At 46.0% G+C, this 23,346-nt stretch overlaps 1 protein-coding gene across 1 annotated transcript; it reads right to left on the reverse strand.

Moving 5' to 3' along the window:
* Window positions 1–900: 900 nt before the first annotated feature.
* SNX33 (sorting nexin 33) lies at window positions 901–22,437 on the reverse strand. Its single transcript, XM_073652796.1, has 4 exons — window positions 21,777–22,437; window positions 13,116–13,823; window positions 11,260–11,972; window positions 901–1,398 (listed from the first exon to the last, which is right to left on the reverse strand). Exons 2-4 carry the CDS (start codon window positions 13,796–13,798, stop codon window positions 1,145–1,147), a joined length of 1,650 nt encoding a protein of 549 aa, XP_073508897.1. The 5' UTR covers window positions 13,799–13,823; window positions 21,777–22,437; the 3' UTR covers window positions 901–1,144.
* Window positions 22,438–23,346: the final 909 nt, after the last annotated feature.

The raw sequence follows: 23,346 nt of genomic DNA on the forward strand, positions 1-23,346 counted from the left end.
AAAAAGTCTTCTTAGTACTCTCCTTTTCCTTGATGTCATATTACAATTAAAACTGAGAAATATATACAGTATATATATTCTCAGTTTTAATTGCAATGCGAGATAAAGGAAAACTTTTCTGTGAGGCTCAGGAACTTGGCCATGTCCTCCTCCTCTCATGGTTGTGTGTTTGTGTGGCTGTAAGGCAACTGGCTGCAGCAGAAGTCTCCTTGCTGTGCCCTATCTGCAGTAAGATAAAAGATAGCGAAGACTCACCCCTTGGTTAAGACATGGGTCAGTCAGCCAACACCCGAAGATGGAACAGATCCTTTGTTCTTTACAATATTTCCACCAGACTATTTCAGGATCACACAGAAAATACTGCAATCAAAGGGTATGTGTACACATCAAGTATTTGCTGCAGACATTTCTGCATGAAAAAAAAAATATCTCTAGACTGGAAAAATGCTGCATAAAAAAACTTGCGTTTTTGCCGCTTTTTTTTCCTATTCATTAGAATGCAAAAGCAATGAAGGACTGACATGATGCAGATCTGAAACTAAAGTCTGCATGGAAAAAAAAAAGTAACGTGCATGAGATTTCAGAAATTGCATTCACTTTGCTAGGACAGTAAAAGAGCAAAATGCTGCATTTTTCGTGGCAAAAACACGCAGAAAAAGTTTGGGGGAAAATGTGTCGTGTGAACATACCCTAACAAACAGTGACGGCAACTATTTTTCTGGTTTAATTTAATTCAATTCATCTCTATGTTTAGTATTCCTTAAAGTACTTTGGCGAATTAAAAGGCTGATTATTATTGATTTTGCGAAAGGCTGCTTTCACTGTGTGCACATGACACATGCATTATAACAAAATGGTTGGTAACCCATGGTCTCCCAGCAAATATCCACCCTCTAGAAATACACAATAAAGCTCTGATTTATTTTTGCTCTCATAACACAGCAGCATATTCACCAGTATAAACACCCACTTTTTCTAGATCAAATTTCAGGTTTGTTTTTTTAAAAGTTAACAGTTAATATTTTGCAACTTCCCTTCTTCCCTTTTCATTTTAAGAGTGTCCTTGGAGTGCACATGGAAGGGATGGAAGAGATGGTCTCCGTTATCAAAAGAGGTTCAGCAGGAAACACAAACCAAGTCCAAGTCACAAGCTGTCATACATCTTTAGCGTTTTCTCCAGCTCCTGACTCACCCTCCTATAAAACATAATCTGTTCCTTTAAATAATGCTGGATAGCCATTTTAAAGTCTAGGAGTCTCCTCTGATGGAAATGGTTAATCTCTGCCTGCAAGGCAAAGCCTACAACACGACACCTTTTCCGGATTCCATCAGCTTCCTCTTGCTCCATCTTCCCTTCATCGCTCATGCGCTGGCTGTCCTTTACCTTAGCAAATGCTCCTGAAGGAAAGTTTAATAAAAAGTGAAAAGTTAGATATTAGGCAGAAAGCTAGATCTCATTTTCAGAAAAAAATAGAACATGAAACTCTTTGCTTGTTAAATTGATGCCTGAGGCATGACTGCTCAGTGGGGAGTGCTGCGGTCTGGAAGCACAAGGACCATGGATTCAATGCTAACTAAGCTAATAACTATGAAGTCAGGATCGCTTCACCAGGCTTTTGTAGGGTTTGCTAGGTAGGAACTCAAGTTTCCTCCCACACCAATCAATACTATAGAGCAGTGTCAATCTTTTACTTTCACTGTCAGCAATGATTGTGAGGGGGAGGTTGAATGACTGCTCCCTCTTCTGTCCACACTTTACATTATAGTTGGAAGCACATCCCCATTTACACGAGAGTGCTGCCAATCAACAATCATTTTAAAGCTTACATAAAAAGAATTTGTTGTTAATTGCATCTTTTATCATTTGATCACTTGGCTTGATCGCAAAGGTAAATGATCGAGGACCAGCACTCATACAGATGACTGGGCGGACAGCGTCTTGAAGGCCCCAAAGCTGCACTTACAACTCAAGATTTGACACTAGTTTTTTTTAGGCTCCAACCAACTGCCAGAAGAGCTGAGAAAAAACTCCTTAGTTCTGACAAAGACAAGGTTAAGGCTATGTGCCCATGATGCAGAAATGCTCCGGATTTTTTCCTGAGCGTTTCTGCATTATACAAAGTATAATGTATATTTTTTATTTTATTCTTTTTTTTTTTTTTTTTTTACATGTTCTATGGCAGTGGTCCCCAACCTTTTTTGCACCAGGGACCGGCTTGAAGCAAGATCATTTTTCCATGGCCCAGCAAGGAGAGGGTGGGGTGGGCGGGGCTTTGGTCATATGGGGGCAGGGTAATGGAGGGATTTGGAGTTTAGTGCATACTTATCATATAGTGTAGACCAGGTCCCCGCCAGGAGCTATGCCAGGAGCCCCACATAATGTGCTGTGCCAGGAGCCGCATCACTGAGGCCCCATCACGCCCTGCAGCAGGACAGGGCAGCTGTCCTGACAGCTGCTGTTCAGCTGCATTTACTTCATCCCAGGGGCGGACACAGACTGTAGTGGGCCCCTGTGCAAGAAATTTTTGGGGGCCCCCCCCGCCCTTCATAAGGCAACAAAGTTATGTAAACATAACCCCCCCATGTGCAGCTCACCCCCGTGCATCTCTCATCCCCCTCCGTGCATCTCTCATCCCCCCCATGTGCATCTCTCATCCCCTCCCCGTGCATCTCTCATCCCCCTCCGTGCATCTCTCATCCCCCTCCGTGCATCTCTCATCCACCCCCCGTGCATCTCTCATCCACCCCCCGTGCATCTCTCATCCACCCCCCGTGCATCTCTCATCCACCCCCCGTGCATCTCTCATCCACCCCCCGTGCATCTCTCATCCACCCCCCGTGCATCTCTCATCCACCCCCCGTGCATCTCTCATCCACCCCCCGTGCATCTCTCATCCACCCCCCGTGCATCTCTCATCCACCCCCCGTGCATCTCTCATCCACCCCCCGTGCATCTCTCATCCCCCCCGTGCATCTCTCACCCCCCCGTGCATCTCTCATCCCCCCCGTGCATCTCTCATCCCCCCCGTGCATCTCTCATCTCTCCCCTCCCCCCATGTGCATCTCTCACCCCCCCATGTGCAGCTCACCCCCGTGCATCTCTCATCCACCCCGTGCATCTCTCATCCACCCCCCGTGCATCTCTCATCCACCCCCAGTGCATCTCTCACCCCCCCCCGTGCATCTCTCATCCCCCCCCCGTGCATCTCTCATCCCCCCCCCGTGCATCTCTCATCCCCCCCCCGTGCATCTCTCATCCCCCCCGTGCATCTCTCATCCCCCCCGTGCATCTCTCATCCCCCCCGTGCATCTCTCATCCACCCCCCGTGCATCTCTCATCCCCCCCCGTGCATCTCTCATCCCCCCCCGTGCATCTCTCATCCCCCCCCCCGTGCATCTCTCATCCCCCCCCGTGCATCTCTCATCCCCCCCCGTGCATCTCTCATCCCCCCCGTGCATCTCTCATCCACCCCCCGTGCATCTCTCATCCCCCCCCGTGCATCTCTCATCCCCCCCCGTGCATCTCTCATCCCCCCCGTGCATCTCTCATCCCCCCCGTGCATCTCTCATCCACCCCCCGTGCATCTCTCATCCACCCCCCGTGCATCTCTCATCCCCCCCCGTGCATCTCTCATCCCCCCCCGTGCATCTCTCATCCCCCCCGTGCATCTCTCATCCCCCCCGTGCATCTCTCATCCCCCCCGTGCATCTCTCATCCCCCCCCCGTGCATCTCTCATCCCCCCCCCGTGCATCTCTCATCCCCCCCCGTGCATCTCTCATCCACCCCCCGTGCATCTCTCATCCCCCCCCCGTGCATCTCTCATCCCCCCCCGTGCATCTCTCATCCCCCCCCCGTGCATCTCTCATCCCCCCCCCGTGCATCTCTCATCCCCCCCCCGTGCATCTCTCATCCCCCCCCCGTGCATCTCTCATCCCCCCCCGTGCATCTCTCATCCCCCCCCCGTGCATCTCTCATCCCCCCCCCGTGCATCTCTCATCCCCCCCCCCGTGCATCTCTCATCCCCCCCCGTGCATCTCTCATCCCCCCCCGTGCATCTCTCATCCCCCCCCCGTGCATCTCTCATCCCCCCCCGTGCATCTCTCATCCCCCCCCCGTGCATCTCTCATCCCCCCCCGTGCATCTCTCATCCCCCCCCGTGCATCTCTCATCCCCCCCGTGCATCTCTCATCCCCCCCGTGCATCTCTCACCCCCCCCGTGCATCTCTCATCCACCCCCCGTGCATCTCTCATCCCCCCCGTGCATCTCTCATCCCCCCCGTGCATCTCTCATCCACCCCCCGTGCATCTCTCATCCCCCCCGTGCATCTCTCATCCCCCCCGTGCATCTCTCATCCCCCCCGTGCATCTCTCATCCCCCCCGTGCATCTCTCACCCCCCCGTGCATCTCTCATCCCCCCCGTGCATCTCTCATCCACCCCCCGTGCATCTCTCACCCCCCCGTGCATCTCTCATCCACCCCCCGTGCATCTCTCACCCCCCCGTGCATCTCTCATCTCTCCCCTCCCCCCATGTGCATCTCTCACCCCCCCATGTGCAGCTCACCCCCGTGCATCTCTCATCCACCCCCCGTGCATCTCTCATCCACCCCCCGTGCATCTCTCATCCACCCCCCGTGCATCTCTCATCCACCCCCCGTGCATCTCTCATCCACCCCCCGTGCATCTCTCATCCACCCCCCGTGCATCTCTCATCCACCCCCCGTGCATCTCTCATCTCTCCCCTCCCCCCATGTGCATCTCTCACCCCCCCATGTGCAGCTCACCCCCGTGCATCTCTCATCCACCCCCCGTGCATCTCTCATCCCCCCGTGCATCTCTCATCCACCCCCCGTGCATCTCTCATCCCCCCCGTGCATCTCTCATCCCCCCGTGCATCTTTCATCCCCCCGTGCATCTCTCATCTCTCCCCTCCCCCCCGTGCATCTCTCATCTCTCCCCTCCCCCATGTGCAGCTCACCCCCGTGCATCTCTCATCCCCCTCCGTGCATCTCTCATCCCCCTCCGTGCATCTCTCATCCACCCCCCGTGCATCTCTCATCCACCCCCCGTGCATCTCTCATCCACCCCCCGTGCATCTCTCATCCACCCCCCGTGCATCTCTCATCCACCCCCCGTGCATCTCTCATCCACCCCCCGTGCATCTCTCATCCACCCCCCGTGCATCTCTCATCCAACCCCCGTGCATCTCTCATCCAACCCCCGTGCATCTCTCATCCAACCCCCGTGCATCTCTCATCCACCCCCCGTGCATCTCTCATCCACCCCCCGTGCATCTCTCATCCACCCCCCGTGCATCTCTCATCCACCCCCCGTGCATCTCTCATCCACCCCCCGTGCATCTCTCATCCACCCCCCGTGCATCTCTCATCCACCCGTGCATCTCTCATCCCCCCCGTGCATCTCTCACCCCCCCCCGCATCTCTCACCCCCCCGTGCATCTCTCACCCCCCCCCGTGCATCTCTCATCCACCCCCCGTGCATCTCTCATCCCCCCCGTGCATCTCTCATCCCCTCCGTGCATCTCTCATTCACCCCCCGTGCATCTCTCATCCACCCCCCGTGCATCTCTCATCCCCCCCGTGCATCTCTCATCCCCCCCGTGCATCTCTCATCCACCCCCCGTGCATCTCTCATCCACCCCCCGTGCATCTCTCATCTCTCCCCTCCCTCCCATGTGCATCTCTCATCTCTCCCCTCCCCCCATGTGCATCTCTCATCTCTCCCCTCCCCCCATGTGCATCTCTCATCTCTCCCCTCCCCCCCATGTGCATCTCTCATCTCTCCCCTCCCCCATGTGCATCTCTCATCTCTCCCCTCCCCCCATGTGCATCTCTCATCTCTCCCCTCCCCCCATGTGTATCTCCCATTCCCCCCACTCCTAGTTAATTGTATTTAAAAAAAAATAAAACTTGTTATACTTACCCCCATGCGATCCCTGCAGAATCCTGGCGCTCGTCCAAATCGCTGACACCAGGTTCTCCTGACTTCCGGCCATGTGACGGCGCCGTCACATGACCGGAAGTCAGGGGAATCATGAAGGTGCTGCCGCAGCAGCGCAGCGCTAAGATGTCCCGGACCCGGCGCTTAGCATGCGGCCGGGGGCCCCATGAGGAGAGAGACGCACAAGAGGGGGGCTCCGAGGGGGCTCCTACCGGCCGGGCCCCATACTGGAGTCAGGGCAGTCATGCCCTGATGGCGGCCCTGCTGGAGGCTGGAGGGGCCCCCTCTCCCCGCGGACCGGCTGAAAAACCCCAACGGCCCGGTCCTGGTCCGCGGACCGGCGGTTGGGGACCTCTGTTCTATGGTACCTGGGTCCAGAGGAGAGACTCCTCTTCTTCAAACCCAGGTACCATCCGCACATTGAAACGCATGGAATCTGCATCTGCAGTGATGCATAATCCATGCGTTTAAATGCAAGTCAATGGCGGCGAAAAAGCAGCGCTTCCACAAAATAATTGGTAGTGCTGTGTTTTTTTCCGCAATGATAATCTGCAGAGGAAATTTCCGCAGCATGTGCACAGCACATGCGGATTATCATTGGGGAACATGGCAGGCCTCCTACCATGCGTTTTTTTAAGCGTTTCTGCAGCGGAATTGCCGCTGCGGAAAAGCATGAAGGGCACACAGCCTAAAAGTTATGCACTCTGTGTGTTTAATTCATGAAGGTGTTTTCGACAGAATTGTGGCATAATACACTTTCAAATGCTAAAAATTTTGTGATTTTTGGAGCTTGTACACCAGTTTTGTCCGGCTCCACCAAAGTGAGCAGAGCTGGGGAGGGCTGGATGTGGTAAAATAGCCTGACAAATTCATAAAAAGTTGTGGTGTAATTTACATCAGAAACATTGCTCAATTCCCTTATTGAGGGAACACTTCTGGAGGAGGTGAACGCCAGTTGTAGGATTCGCTGTATTCATTAAGTGGTGTGACCCTCTTACTCCAGGGATCAGGGTTCTTTAAGATTGGTATGAACAATGCCACTATTAAAAAGGGGTTTTCCCATGAACAAAAGTTAATTTTAATAAACAGGTCTTGGAATAGTAATAACTTCCACAATTGCATGTGTTTAATTAAAATGTTCCTGTGCTGAGATAATCTTATACATGTGCCCCTGCTGTGTACTGTGTAATGGTTGTGTCTGACCGTGCAGGAACATGGTCTGATCATACCACATCTCCTGGGCAGGGGAGGAAGCAAAGAGTATACAGACATTACTGGAGGAGATCGTACTGATTCTTTTTGTGAGGTAAAACATTTCACTGTCTGTTTTTAAACAATGTTTTACCTCAAAGAAAGAATCAGTTGTGATCCCATTCTGTAATGTCTGTATACTCTTTTACTCCCCCCGCCCCCCCCGTCCAGGTGTCCAGGAGCTGTGGTATGATCAGACCATGTCCTGCACGGTCAGACACAGCCATTACACAGTACACAGCAGGGGCACATTTATAAGATTATCTCAGCACAGGAACATTGTTTTTAAACACATCCAACTGTGGAAGTTATTATTCCAAGATCTATTGAGTAAAATGAACTTTTATTCATGGGAAAACCCCTTTAATGAATTGGGCCTTTTATACAGTTAGGTTCAGAAACATTTGGACAGTGACTGGATCTTCGTGATTTGCACCCTGCATGTCACTATTTTGAATTTAAAATTAAACAACTGAGATGCAATTGAAGTATAGACTTTAAGTTTTAATTAAAAGGAGTTGAACAAAAATATTCTGCGAAATGTTCAGGAATTGCAACCATTTTTCTACAAATCCTCCTCATTTCAGGGGCTCAAAAGTAATTGGAAAAATTAAATTAATCATAAATAAAATGTTTATTTTTAATACTGTACTTGGTAGAGAATCCTTTGCCGGCAACGACTGCTTGAAGTCTGGGAGCCATGGACATCACCAAACAATGGTTTTCCTCCTTTGTGATGCTTTGCCAGCCTTTACTGCAGCAGACTTCAGTTGTTACTTGTATACGAGTCATTCTGCCTTAAGTTTTGTCTTAGGCATATGAAATGAATGCTCGATGGGGCCAGAGATCTGGTGATTGACCTGGCCACTGCTGAGTATTTCACTTATTTGCCTTAAACTCCTGGGTTGCTTTCGCAGCATATTTTAGGCCATTGTCCATCTGTACTATGAAGCACCAATCAACCTTGCTGCATTGGGTTGAATCTGAGCAGAAAGTATCGCCCTGTACATTTCAGAATTTGTTGCTGCTTCTGTCTTCAGTCACATCATCAATAAACACTATTGACCCAGCACAATTGGAAGCCATGCATGCCCATGCTATTACACTGCCTCCACCATGTTTTACAGAGGATATGGTGTTCTTGGCTCATGAGCAGTTCCAAGCCTCCTCCATACTTTCTTCTTGCCATCATTCTGGTACAGGATGATTTTTGTTTCATCTGTCCAAAGAATGCTTTTCCAGAACTCGGCTGGCTAGTATAGATTTTTTTGGCAGAGTCTAATCCGGTCTTTCTATTTTTAAGGCTGATTAATGGTTTGCACATTGTGGTCTGTATTTACTCTCTTTATGGTAGACTTCGATACTGAAACGCCTACTTCCTGGAGAGTGTTCATCACTTGGGTGGATGCTAAAGATTTCTTGTTCCACTCTCTTCACCATGGAAAGAATTCTGCAATCATCCACCACTGTTGTCTTTCCTGGATGTCCAGGCCTTTTTGAGATCCAAAACTCACCAGCGCACTTTTTTTTTTTTTTTTTTTTTTTTTGCAGAAACTATTGATTTGGCCACTCCTAACATTCCTGCTATCTTTTGTATGGATTTTTTTTTTCAGCTCAATGATGGTTTGTTTCACGTCCATTGTGAGCTCAATTGACCGCATGTTGTGTGTTCACAGCAACAGCTTCCAAATGCAAATGCCACACCGGGGATATTAGCTTCAGAACTTCTACCTGCTTGATTGATGATGGGTTAAGGAGGAAAGAGTCAATGCAGCCTATTAAAGTTCTTTTGAGATATTTGTATAATTACCTTTGGTCCGTTGAAAAACAGACAGCTAAATATTAAAGAGCTGTAATTCCTAAACTCTTACTCCAATTAGGATGTGAATACCCTAAAATTAAAGCTGAGAGTACTCACTTTTAAGCTGATCTTGATTATATAACTGTATCTTGAATATGTTTTGGTAAACAGCTAAAATGACAAAACTGTCCAAATATTTCTGGATCTAACTGTATGTCAAAATGCTTATACCTTCATCAATCACAATATTCGGTACATGAGAAGTTTCAGGAAGTGACAGGTACTGTTTCAGTCACTACCTCAACCTCCTACTATCACCCCTTTCAATCTGAAAAAAAAAAGTGTCCACAAAGTGGAGACCTACTGTGGTTTTTAGCAGGTTTTTCCACAACATGAACCTTTACTTGCGCTTATGGCTTTAAAACTGAAATAAGCAATCACATTTGACTTTTCTTCCAAGTAAGGCTGGGACTGCACTGTGACTGTGGCTGTTGTAGCAGTCGTGGTCTCCTAAAGGTTGCAGTGCAACCCTATTCACCTGTATCTTGCTGTGATGTAGCATCAGCACATAGCAATCTTTGGCCATGCAACCTGTGTCTTGGCCAAAGTCACCATGAGGCCGTGACCTAACAAAAGCTGTGCTTCCTTTAAACAGTTTATCAGGGGAGACACTGAGTTGATCCTCAGTAATTGGATATTGATGACCAATTCAAAAGATAAGTCATCAAATTAAAAAAAAAAAATCTTTGCATCTAGACTTAACGCAGAGGAATGTAAGGTCTGGACATGACATTGATGTCCTTTGTGCATCTTTGACAATATGAGGTGTCTACAAGTTCTACCTCCTAATATTTACTATAGTTTTAAGTCTTCTAGACATGGCTTTACTGAATATACTCTTTAATAAGGTCATATCACACCCCAATGATTTCACTCATAGCCCTTCTTAGTAGGTCGTACAACAGCTCTGATATTTTGAGAGGATTTTCATGCCTCAACAAGAATACACAGTAGCGCTAAAAGGAGAGAGACAAGAGAAATGACCCTAACCAAACCAAGTTAGGCACACAGAAATGCTAGCACTACCTCAGAGACTAACAAGTCACATAACACTAATTTAGGATTCTGTACTGTAAGCAAAGAATGCTATATATAGTGGTCTGGGGGAGACGTGCATATTTCTGATATACTCCCTTGCAAATTCAGCATTTATGCATAGATGGCAGAATTTGTGCAGGGAGCTTCTTCATCTTTCAGGTTTACATCACATCTAATAGTCTAAAAATACACTCAGTGTTTTTAGCATAAAAAACATAAAAATTACAAAATCTTTGAAAAACTGGATGGAACTTTAGAATTTCAGAGAGGAAATTAGTTATCCAGATTTTCTCACAATTTTGTTCTGACTAAAAGAAGGGAGTCCTGAATAGGGAACGCCCCTCTGTTTCATTGCAAAATACTACATGACTATTCAATGATATTTAGTTATTAACACTTAATGCCAAACACTGCTCTGTCGCAAATCTGAAGCACAATAGAAATATAATCAGCATATCACAAGATTATTTAAAGGGTTTTAATCCTCTTAGCAAGTTATCACCTATCTTCTGGATCGGCTATTTACTAATCGCTGGTGTCCAATCACTGTAACCCCTTCCAATCCTGAGAACAGAGATTTAAAAGGAACAGTACTGGGATATCTCCTGCAGTGCCATAGACAATTAAGCGATGACTGCACTGGCATAGCCACTAATCTATTATAATGGCCATTTCAAATCCCCCATATCTGAATCGGTGGGCCGCCCTGTGTTCAGACATGTAGTAATCAGCAAGTTATTGGGTATTCTGTGGCTAGGTGATTACTTGTTAAGATGTCAATAGCTCTTTAAAGGGAATGTCACTAGGTTTTTGTTGTCCTATCTTAAAGCAGCATTTAGTAGGAGCAGAAACCTTGATTCCAGCGAGGTGTCACTTACTGGGCTGGTAGCTGTAGTTTTGATAAAATCATTGTTTTATTTGCTGCAGATCTACCAGTTCTCTGAATGCTGAGCTCTGTATAACCCCGATCACAACACTAATTGCATAATTTACTGCCGACAATGGAAATTTTATCAGAACTACAGCAAGTAATCTAGTAAGTGGAAGCTCTGAAATCATGGTCTCTGCCCCTACATCATGCTATTTTCAGATGAGGAAGCAAAAACCTGGTGACAGGTTCTTTTAACTGTAAGCACCATTTCCTTACCTTTCTGTAGATGAATGATGTCTGGAAAGTTGGAAAGTAATCCTTGATACAAGGACAGGGTATCAAGAAATCTAAACTGATCATTTTTGGGTTGTTCAGCAAACATTTCTCCAACAAACTCATAGGTGCGCCCAGTATGAGAAATTGCGCCAATCAGTGGCTCAGATCCATAAGGTGGGTCTAGTTGGAAGGAATGGCTTAGATTCTGCAAAGCGCCACCAAGCTTTTGAAACTCCTTACGAAAGCCCCCCAAGTGCTTACGTGCTAGCTCAGAGACTACACTGCTTAACTGGAGAACACTCTCATCCATCTTTTTTGAGAAAGCTTTGAAAGTATCCACACGTTCTTCTACATCTTGGAGATCCTGATGCTCAGTAGGTATCTGCAAGGTCAGCAAAAAACTGGCACCAACCATTTCATCCCTCTCAGTGCGTCTTTTCCCAGCTTTCCATTGTTTTTCATCACGGCAGGTTAGGAAATGCTGAAAACCATCATACTGAGAAAGCACTGGATGACTTGTCATATGGTCCATCCACAGGACCAATCTACGCTTACGCTTTTGGATAAAATCTTCTTCAAAGCGTCCTGTGGCCTGCTTCTCTGGCAAGTGGGGGACAGAAATGACAGTAAATTTGTGCAGGAGGCGGTTATACAACCAGTCAAAGTGCTTGTACCGTCTGTAAACTGGAGAGTTGGTGTGACCTGGAGTCAGCCTTCGGAAAAACAAAAAGGAGATTTTTATGGAACTTTCAAACAAACATTCTAAGTAATTGCTTCCATTTAGTTTATTCTTTTCTTTGATCTATTTAGACACAGAGCGGTCTTTATTTCTCAATTAAAGCTGTAATATGAGACAAAATAGGATTAACCATTTCACCCCTACTCTGACAACTGTCTACAGCATGATCACCCTCCCAATTTCTGGTCTGCAAAAGGACACAAATATTAGATCCACTCCTTTTCCAAAAACCTGAGCTTGCTAGCCAAAAATGTGAAGAAGAAAAAAACTGTAGCTAATTAGCCATGTTGTCTGCAAGATTTTTAATGTGTTTTAGGCTGGATTCATACATCTGTAATATATGGTCTATGCTGCAATACCCTGACCGACCAAGGATCTACTGACCTGAACTGACTGCCTCATATAGGTCAGGAGGCCCATGGGTGAGCACGGTATTGATGTTGCCTCACATGAAAAGAAAATAAGTGAAGGATAGAAGCTGTGCTATGAGTGAATAAAAACAGCAGCAACCTGGATATAAGCCTAGCCGCACACCCAGCCTATATTACTGGAAGATAAAGTCCTTTAACAGAAAAAAAAGAATTTGGATTATGCAGCAAACTGCATATCAAGGGGTCTAAACATTTTTTTACATGTCAGGTATCCATAGCCTTTTTATGTTCCTTTAAATCAGGAAACAATGGCACAATTTTTCTATGAAGGACAAAGAAATAAATGTAACTTGTCACAAACAAAATGGTGACTAGATGTATTCCCTTGCAGTCTTTGCTAGCCAAATGCAATGATACAATGCTCAAGCTAACTGAAGGCCATTGTTTATGTGACACTCCTACACACTTTAGCCTGACATGAAGGCTTCTCCTAATAAAACCTCTGCAAACCACAATAACATAATATTTCATTGCTTATAAATACACAACACAAACCAAAAGTGCATCACTCGACAAATACCAGGCATTGCTCAACAAATATACAGATATATACAGTGCACTTTGTGCAAACATAGATTTTAGCATTTACTTCAGTACACACAGAGCTGAACATTGCCCTACACAACATACATTTTACTTGCAATATAAGAAAGGCTCACACTTTTCAATCCTACATTCTCCCTCACCTGTAAGAGATGTAACTCTTAATCCCCTTGAACTTTGTCTGTTTGGTAGGTTCCTCCACAGAACAAATGAAAGCATTAGGATCTGGCTTCCATAGTGGCCCCTTTGGTCCCATCTCAATTACATAGGTTTCAGACACTCTGCCAAACTGGGGAACATCTCCAAGTATAAAGGCTTCCACACCTGACCTTACAAAGCTAGAGAACCGGTTCAGATTTCGACCCACCACACTACCTCTCTTCCCACTGGCTATGCTATCCTGGCGTTCCAGCTGAGGTCGTGGTCTGTGGGCATACTCAGGCCTTGGGTAATAATTGTGCTGTTTCTGACTATGTGGAACCCCGTTTGAGCCACCGGGCTCTTCAGCCACAGACTGTCCATCATCCCAGTCATCCCATTCGTCATCATCTTCTTCATCGTCATCGTAGCTCCCATGATGAGTAGCGTCTGTGTAGCTCGCATGGTGTGTTGGGTAGTCTACTTGGACTGAACCAGAACGGGGTGGTTGAATAATCTCCACATATGAAGCAGGAAAAAGTCCTGTTTGACCACGGCTGTTTGTACCCTGAAGCCAACCATCCAAAGAAGCATCACTCAACAATTGTAGCTCCTCATTCTCCCGGATATCGATTTCTTCCTTGTTTTCACTTTGAAAGTTATATAGGGCCCGAGCTTTGAAGGCCATGATGAGGAGAATCAAAAGGAAAGTGCTGCAACAGGAAAAGAAAACATTTAATACATATGCCAGGAACACCTGAATCAAGCACACATTTTTATATTCTCTGTCTCAAACTGCATATATGAGATTATTATTAGGAATAATAAAGATACTATCTGAACCATAGGTTTCATGAAAAAAGGGTATGTCTACATTGAATACTGTGTATAAATAAATATACTCTACATAAATCGTAAAGTAATGCCAACAGTATTAGATTTGTGGAGCCTGACTCTTGGCACCCCCCACAAATAAGCTGTGTAAAGAAGCCAGAAAACTTTGGAGCCCCTAGTAGGTATTGCAGCTTTGTGCCATTCAAGTGAACGGGACATGACTGCTTTATCGCTTTCAATCCTATTAACAAGCATCAGCAGTGCTTGTTAAAGCAATGCAGTCTTGCCCATATTTTCTTAATGAAACCAGGCACTCCTTTATCGGTTTGCATTACTAGACCTAAGTTAGGCTGGTCATAGACACTAGATGGCTGTCGACTGAATGATGCTTACGTTGACAGCCATCTCAGCCAACTCTCCCATACACTGGAGAGCTCGCTCAGTCAAGTGCCCCTGTGTCCTCTATGAGAAAGACACCGACTGACACAGCCTGCGGCTTATCTCAAGTAGAACAATACAATCAACCTGGGCTGTAGAGTTGGTAAGACAAACCACTGACTCCAACTCCACAGCACTGGTAGGAGCTTAACTACTGAGTGTGTACATAAAGTGCAGCACAGATTCATCTCAACTAAAAGCCGAGATCCTTAGATCAGGAACAGAACAGACATTTAGAGGACATTTCATAACCTTCCCAAATTCTTATAAAAACATTTATAGCACATTATGCATTGAACTACAGAACCCAATGTATTATATTTTAGGAGTCTGAGTTGGTCCATTTTGTACCGACTCCACCAAAATAAGACACAAACTCTGACTCCACAGCCCTGCAATCAGCAATCCAAAATCGGACATGCGCCATCGATATCTCTGCCGACCATCAGGAAGGCGGCACCCCCATACACATTAGATGGCCGAACCCATCAATATCGACAGGTTCAGCAACAGTAGTCAAAAGTGTATGGTGGTCTTTACAGCCACCAGAGCAGCACTCAAGCTGACAAGCCTGATGACCAACATGCCCCTAAACTGCTAGTTGACTCCTGGAACGCAGCAGGAATGAGCCTTTGCTACACTGGGTTATTTTTATACAGTGCCCCAAGTAAAAACTGGACTTCCCAGAATATCAATCATAAGAGCAAGCACTGTAGAGACCATCATCCAGTAAAGAATTTTGGGATATTTCAGAAGTTTGAATAATTTTTCAGAGCAGTTCTGGCTGCAACACAGGACAATACAAGATAAGAAATATCAGGTATTTACATAGTAATGTAAAAATCAGCGGTCTGTCGCTACAGATCACAGGACAATTAGGAGCTGTAAATTCTCAAAGTCTGGTGCATGTTTGTGAGCCATTTCTAGATTTATCTGGGGGAGCGGACTAATTTCACAGGCTAGCAATCAGTATGACAGGCAGGATGGTTATTACAGTAGGAGTAAATCACAAAAGCAAATATTATGTGCATGGACCAAAAGGCCAAAGAAAAAACACTAAACATTCTCTCAGAAGAGTGGAAAATTTGCTAGAGTAGTCTTTTAATGAGGAAAATGACTGAGAGGGAAGAAAACCTAATATTTTCATGACTGATCTTCTCTTTCATCAATACACAATGTAGATGTCCCAGTTTCTGCAAACCTTTATGCAACACTTGCTTCCCCTACATTTCTAACTCCTGCACATCTGGATAAAGAAGAATAACAGAATAAATTCCAATGATTCTTTCCATGCGTTTGGCACTTTGAAGGGAACTTGGTGTAGTGTTTAAGGAGTTAGCGGAGCAGATATCCAGGCTTGCAGCTTTAAAAGTAAAAAGTTATAGGAGATTTCATTATTTGCATTAATAAATTGTCAACGACATAGAAGTCAACAGCGTGTTATGCAAGAACTGGATTTTATACCGGGTTTGCTTTTTATGTAAATATACCTTAATTTTATAATGAAAGTTTGTTTTACACATTTGCACTTCTATTCCTACCTGCAGTTAGTGAATTAGAACATTTTTGTTCTAAAGCAAACAAAAGAAAAGGACATGTTATAATATAAGGCACAAATTGTAATGGTTCTGTGATCCATCTGCAAAACAATGAAAGCACATGTACCAAAAAATGACATTAGAAACCAGCCTTCTGTTCACTTTGGCGTCATGTCTCTGGTGCCATGACTGATAGGACATCTATAAACCAACCATTACATGACTTAACCCATGGAGTCTCTTTTTTAGCTTCTTATCTTAAGGTCAGACGGACGATATTTTGTCGGATCGCACTCGAACATAGAATACAGTAGTGTGAGCAAGCTCTTAGTCGTGTGGTAAGGCTCGTTAAAGGGTTGATATTGACTTTAAGGATTGCTACCTCCAATAGGTGGTGCTAGAGTCCTAGTCCTTTTCCGCTCTGAAGAGGGTATTTGCATATAACATTACCCATGACATAATTGGTCCATCAAGTTTTCACTTCACTTTTTCCTACTTGTCAGAATTCATCAGGGGTGCACAACCTTTTCTGTTCTGAAGGCGACATTATCCTACTGAACAATTTATAAGGTCTGCAATAAAACTTTAAGGGCTATTACCTTTTCAGAGGTTTTTGGCATATCAAAAGTACATGCCATAAGTGTCTAAGATGCAGTTTCCACCACCAGGACTGAACTCCTACATATCTGGAGAATATGGGGGCTCTTTTTCCACCCAATCAGCACTCTAGCGTAGAGAGGAGGAGACCAGGCTGCACACTTGCAATTCTCTCCATTGACGATTATGGGTGTTGTAGTAGCTGGCTGCATTTCACAATTTCCATAAACGAGAATGTTGAGAGCTGCACGCATAGGCAGCCACCACTAACTCACATGTCTGTTTGGAGTGTTAAACAGGGGTCCAGGAACCCTAATATCTTGATAAATGGGGGACCCAGATAATAGTACACAGTGCATTATTCGTGCCTGCACATCCTTGCTCATGAGCAGAGCGCTATTCTACTTCCGTCTGCCATAGAAAATACTTTATACAGAAGGTTTGGGGGCCACACAAAATAGCATGGCAGGCCACATGTGGCCCTGGGCCACAGGTTGGGCACCCCTAGAATAGATCATACTACTTTATTTTTGCAGCGGAAAAGCAACTGAAAAAGAAGAACATATATGAGTGTGAACAGAGACTGAGCCGGGGACCTTCACAATCAGAACAGGTTTTCAAGATCTAAAGAAGCATCTTTCTATCCACAGACAGCAAGCAGAGATCTTGAAAATTGTTAAGAAATTTAAGCTAAGTGTTTCAAAAATGTGCAGAACTTATATTTAGGAGACGTTCACATGTTCAGTATTTGGTCAGTTTTTTACATCAGTATTTGTAAGCCAAAACCAGGAGTGGAACAATCAGAGGCAAGTATAATAGAAGCATGTTGTTGTTTTTTACCCACTCCTGGGTTTGGCTTACAAATACGGAAGTAAAATACTGACCAAATACTGAATGTGTGAACGTGGCCTTATACAATTGCTAAGCTCGATGATGATATTTTAAAGGGGTTGTTTAGAATATAAAAATACGGGCGAGGAAGGGGGGGTACCATTAGAAGCATTTACCTATTAAATCCCCCACTGCTATAATGATGCACTGTGTACACATGAATGCCACTTCCAATAATAATTATTAGCCTCAGCGCTATGAGCCTTGAGGCCAGCGCTTGTCTGGAGCAATCACATGCAGAGTTGTGTAGTCAGAATAAAATGGACCGACTCCGACAATGTATAATAAATTGGGTTCATTAGTACAATGTTGTTTTCATAATAATTTGGGAAAGCTATGAAATGTCCTATAAATGTCTGTTCTGTTCCTGATCTAAGGGTCTTGGCTTTTAGGTGAGATGAATCTGTGCTGCACTTTATGTACATGCTCAGTAGTGAGGCAGGGCAGGGGAGTCGGTATGAAAATGGACCGACTCCTAAAATATATGAGTTGGGTACAGCAGTTCAATGCAGTATGTGCTGTAAATGTTTTCATTTAGGCTTTTAGTGGAGATGAATCTGTGCTGCTCTTTATGTACATGCTCAGGAGTGACGCAGGGCAGGGGAGTCGAAGTCAGGGAAATTGAGGAGTCAGTGGGAGGTTTGGCTTACTGACTCCACAGCCCTGGTCACATGCATCAGATTGCATTTATTGTTGCTGCACAGTAAATAAAAATCGCCCAAGAACACAACAGTGGTGGGGAATTTAGAAAAGAAGTGATGCTTATTTCATAATTTTGCTTTTCTGTGTCCTGGCACTTTTTTTGTTGATCTCAGGCAACCATGTTAAAGTATACTTCTAAATTTTGCAACAGTGTTCTACATATATGGGAGTGTAAGGTTGCCAGCTGCTGGCCTCAGGCAGTCAGAATAAATGTCCTATGTACAGAAGGCTTGGCTGCATATTTGCAAAGAGTCATTTTAAAGGAGTAAGTCTTGAGGTTTCTGGTGTAGGAGTTATACATGTTACATCATGCAGGACGGTGGAGGATCCCTACAGCTTACACGTGCAATTGTGTCAAAAGGCTATAGATTTGAATGTCCCCTTAGCCTTCTTATAAAATTGCATGTACGTTGTCATATACAGCATAAAGAATCAAAAAGAAGTCCTGGGAGAGGTTATTTTGTGGATCGAGACAAATTAATTCCTGGCAATAATGAGAAGAAGGTGCACCATCACAACCCAAAGACAGGTCTAATGGATGCGGCAGAGTCCTGTCAGGGCACAGACCCTAAGTGGCAACAGTATTGGGTTGTACAGGAGAACACCGGCATACTAGGGCATTTAATGAGGTACATACAGTATGTGGCCATAGCAGGTTACGAGCACCACATTGCAAATCTGCAAAGCAGCTGTGTGTAAAGTTATAGTAACATGCAAACAGATGGACTTATATCCCAGCAAACCTGTTCAGCAGCACATTGAACAGATTTTCGTTAAGTAAAACGTCACTTTTTTAATTTTGTTTTTCTGATGCTGCAATTTTTTTTTTTACATATATTAATAAATGAAAAACAAGTTAAACCTTTGTGACAAGCTGTATTCTCAAAAGTAATGGTACACAAAATGGCTGTCACTTAGTGGACTTTATTGCCGATCCCAGGCCCTAGTATCACTGCATGACAACTTTCTCCAGGTAGGCTTTGTTGGCCACGTTCACACCTTCAGTATTTGACATCATTATTTGTAAGCCAAAACGAGGAGTGGAACAATCAGAAGAAAAGTATAATAGAAACACGTCACCACTTCTGTATTTTTCATCCACTCCTGGTTTTGGCTTATAAATACTGATGTAAAATACTGACCAAATACTGAACGTGGCCTTAAAGTGATATTACTCAATAAAGGTCTTATGCCACCGCACCTATTAATGTACGAAAGGGAGAAATGCGGGTGTGCCGCGCTGCTGGTAAGGCTTTCACAGGAAGCAGATGAATAGAAATAGATTGTAGTTTATTATCAACGTGTTTCGAGGTCCAACAGACCTCTTCCTCAGGGGAACCTCAATAAAGATCACCTAGAAAAGTAATAACGATGCTTGATGGCCAACCAAAAATGACTAGTATTGATGCAAACTTGCAGCCACTTGTAAACTACTGAGCAGGTCTACACAAAGCAGCCATGAGGCATCTGTCAGCTGGGATATTTTACATATGAAACACCTTACTAGTCACATGTAAAACATTAGCAAATTCTGAGTTTCTAGTCGCACAATAGGGTGTTTAGGAGAGCCAGCAGCCTTTCTTGTACACCATGTTCTACCTCTGCCATTTTGTGGTGCCCTTTCTCCCTGATCACCACCTTCTGTCTAAGGCCACGTTCACCCATCAGTATCTGGTCAGTATTTTACACCAGTATGTGTAAGTCAAAACCAGGAGTGGAACAATCAGCGGAAAAGTATAATAGAAACACGTCACCACTTCTGGTTTTGGCTTACAAATACTGATTTAAAATACTGAACGTGTGAACGTGGCCTTAAGTCCTAGATTATTTACAGGTCTTTCCAGCAGGATAAGTAAGGTCCTGTGTGAGAAGTGCCCAGTGCCAACCTCCATGCCATTGCTTAGCAAGGTCCTCATTTTGTGCCCAGGTTACAGTATATATGATCAGATGTAGCTTCTTCTGGAAACTTTGTGTGTTAGGGGTAAATATGTAGAATTGTAACTTGTGAAGAGCAGTATGTGTATCTGCTACATGTAAATATTTAGAGACATAGGCACACATCACCACCGGGACTGCCGCTCACACAAGACATAGGCACACATCACCACCAGGACTGCCGCTCACACAAGACATAGGCACACATCACCACCAGGACTGCCGCTCACACAAGACATAGGCACACATCACCACCAGGACTGCCGCTCACACAAGACATAGGCACACATCACCACCGGGACTGCCGCTCACACAAGACATAGGCACACATCACCACCAGGACTGCCGCTCACACAAGACATAGGCACACATCACCACCGGGACTGCCGCTCACACAAGACATAGGCACACATCACCACCAGGACTGCCGCTCACACAAGACATAGGCACACATCACCACCAGGACTGCCGCTCACACAAGACATAGGCACACATCACCACCGGGACTGCCGCTCACACAAGACATAGGCACACATCACCACCAGGACTGCCGCTCACACAAGACATAGGCACACATCACCACCGGGACTGCCGCTCACACAAGACATAGGCACACATCACCACCAGGACTGCCGCTCACACAAGACATAGGCACACATCACCACCGGGACTGCCGCTCACACAAGACATAGGCACACATCACCACCAGGACTGCCGCTCACACAAGACATAGGCACACATCACCACCGGGACTGCCGCTCACACAAGACATAGGCACACATCACCACCGGGACTGCCGCTCACACAAGACATAGGCACACATCACCACCAGGACTGCCGCTCACACAAGACATAGGCACACATCACCACCAGGACTGCCGCTCACACAAGACATAGGCACACATCACCACCGGGACTGCCGCTCACACAAGACATAGGCACACATCACCACCAGGACTGCCGCTCACACAAGACATAGGCACACATCACCACCGGGACTGCCGCTCACACAAGACATAGGCACACATCACCACCAGGACTGCCGCTCACACAAGACATAGGCACACATCACCACCAGGACTGCCGCTCACACAAGACATAGGCACACATCACCACCGGGACTGCCGCTCACACAAGACATAGGCACACATCACCACCAGGACTGCCGCTCACACAAGACATAGGCACACATCACCACCGGGACTGCCGCTCACACAAGACATAGGCACACATCACCACCAGGACTGCCGCTCACACAAGACATAGGCACACATCACCACCGGGACTGCCGCTCACACAAGACATAGGCACACATCACCACCAGGACTGCCGCTCACACAAGACATAGGCACACATCACCACCAGGACTGCCGCTCACACAAGACATAGGCACACATCACCACCGGGACTGCCGCTCACACAAGACATAGGCACACATCACCACCAGGACTGCCGCTCACACAAGACATAGGCACACATCACCACCGGGACTGCCGCTCACACAAGACATAGGCACACATCACCACCGGGACTGCCGCTCACACAAGACATAGGCACACATCACCACCAGGACTGCCGCTCACACAAGACATAGGCACACATCACCACCAGGACTGCCGCTCACACAAGACATAGGCACACATCACCACCAGGACTACTGGTTACACAAACAGGTAGGACGTGAATTTCAGCTCCAGCTCAGATCCCAAGACAAACAATACAGGAACTCACCCCAAGTGTGATCCGCCTGCAGATACCGCAATATCCAGCCCAGGAACATTCACATAGCTATGGCTCCATGGTGAGACCTTCCTCCAGCTGGGAAGGCAGACTAGCAGCCAGCAGGACTTTCTGGGGGGCAGGAAAGTATTTACATCCACCAGAACTGAACTCTTGATGCAGCTGGAATGTGACCAAGATATCCAGGAAACAAGCACAGTCCACAAAAACAAATGTCCAACTTCCCGTGTGATGAGAGGAGTCACAACCTCAGGAATTCAGCCCTTCAAAACCCCATTTCCGTCTGCAGAGAAGGACAGAGCCGTCCATAGGCGGCCAGCAGCGCCTGCCCAGGGCTTGTCAGCAGAGCATGCACTCTCTCATCCCTGGAGCCACAGGCTGGAAGTTGGAGGAAAGAAACTGCAGTGAAAGTCCCCAGGAGAAGAGTCCTACATGTCCCTGCGAGTCCTCAGCAGCAGCCAGAGGATGTTACCTTCACCCTGGAGGGTGTGACAAAACCAACCCTGCAACCTGGGGGGATGGGAGATCTCTTCCCAGGATAAAGGATCTTTTAGGATCTTGTTAGAGGAGTCATAGGAGCCCTCTCTCCTTCTTCTTCTTACCCCTGTGCTGTGCCTGGCTCCTCCTCTGCTCATCCCCCTTCCCAGAGGAGGTCCTCCAGCATCAGGGAGCTCCCACACAACCTTTGACTGTTTATTTTGTGATAATATGAAAATAATATAGAGATGGAGAGGCCTGGAGTCATCTACCATTGCTGGCTGCTTCCCCTGCACAGTTCCCATTACTCTTCTCTTGTATGACTTGCATTGCAGGGTTAGAGGCTTACACTTCTACATCATGCATTAGAAATGATGTGATATTTATTTATTTCTGCAGCCCTGCATCAATAGGGGCATCTCCCATATGCCTCATAGTGTCGCCCAGCATATTACATTCACTTCATTGTTTTTTCCATGATGTCAGGTGTAGGACTGAGACCTAATGGGGCGTGAAAGAAAGTGTGAGGGCACTGGGAGAGGGAGCGAAACTGCCCCAATATGCCCTCTGCAGGGGAAATCGTGCACATACAACACAACTCTGGTACATGGGATGCACTGCCAAATGTATAGCTATATATTGTAAAATATATATTGGGCTTTGTTCACACCTGTGTTTTTTGAGCTCTGTTTCTTTGTTCCGTTTTAGAAACAAAATTCATGTGGAAACCAGATCTATTACATAACAGATGCAAACAGAAGCAGAAGGGCCCTATTGACCATAGTAGGGTCTGTCTGGTTTCCGATATGGTGAGACCCTTCTACTTCCCTTTTCACATATTATTAAACAAATGCCATTTCTTTTTGCAGGAAATAAAACCAGTAAATGGAACTCAAAGACGGAAATCTAAACAGAGCCTAATACTGTTCCTTGATAGGAGCAGTACCACAAAAATTATAAATATCCTGGATCGCCTGACATGCCTGGCACCAGTGGCCCCCAATCAGAATCCACTGACTTAGGGTAATTTCACACATCAGTGTGTCCAGTACATGTGGTGACAGTTTCCACACATACCGGAGAC

The sequence above is a fragment of the Phyllobates terribilis genome, unplaced genomic scaffold, assembly GCF_046119375.1.
Source record: "Phyllobates terribilis strain yellow unplaced genomic scaffold, ASM4611937v1 Scaffold_11__3_contigs__length_659146591, whole genome shotgun sequence".
In the NCBI taxonomy this organism is placed as follows: Eukaryota; Metazoa; Chordata; class Amphibia; order Anura; family Dendrobatidae; genus Phyllobates; species Phyllobates terribilis.

Excerpts from the sequence above, each read along its gene's own strand:
- SNX33 (XM_073652796.1), bottom strand. The coding sequence starts at position 13,798 with ATGGCCTTCAAAGCTCGGGCCCTATATAACTTTCAAAGTGAAAACAAG. Across the intron at positions 11,973-13,115 it reads AAGAGTTACATCTCTTACAG|GCTGACTCCAGGTCACACCA; the intron begins GTGAGGGAGAAT and ends GTTTTTCCGAAG. Across the intron at positions 1,399-11,259 it reads CATCATTCATCTACAGAAAG|GAGCATTTGCTAAGGTAAAG; the intron begins GTAAGGAAATGG and ends ACTTTCCTTCAG.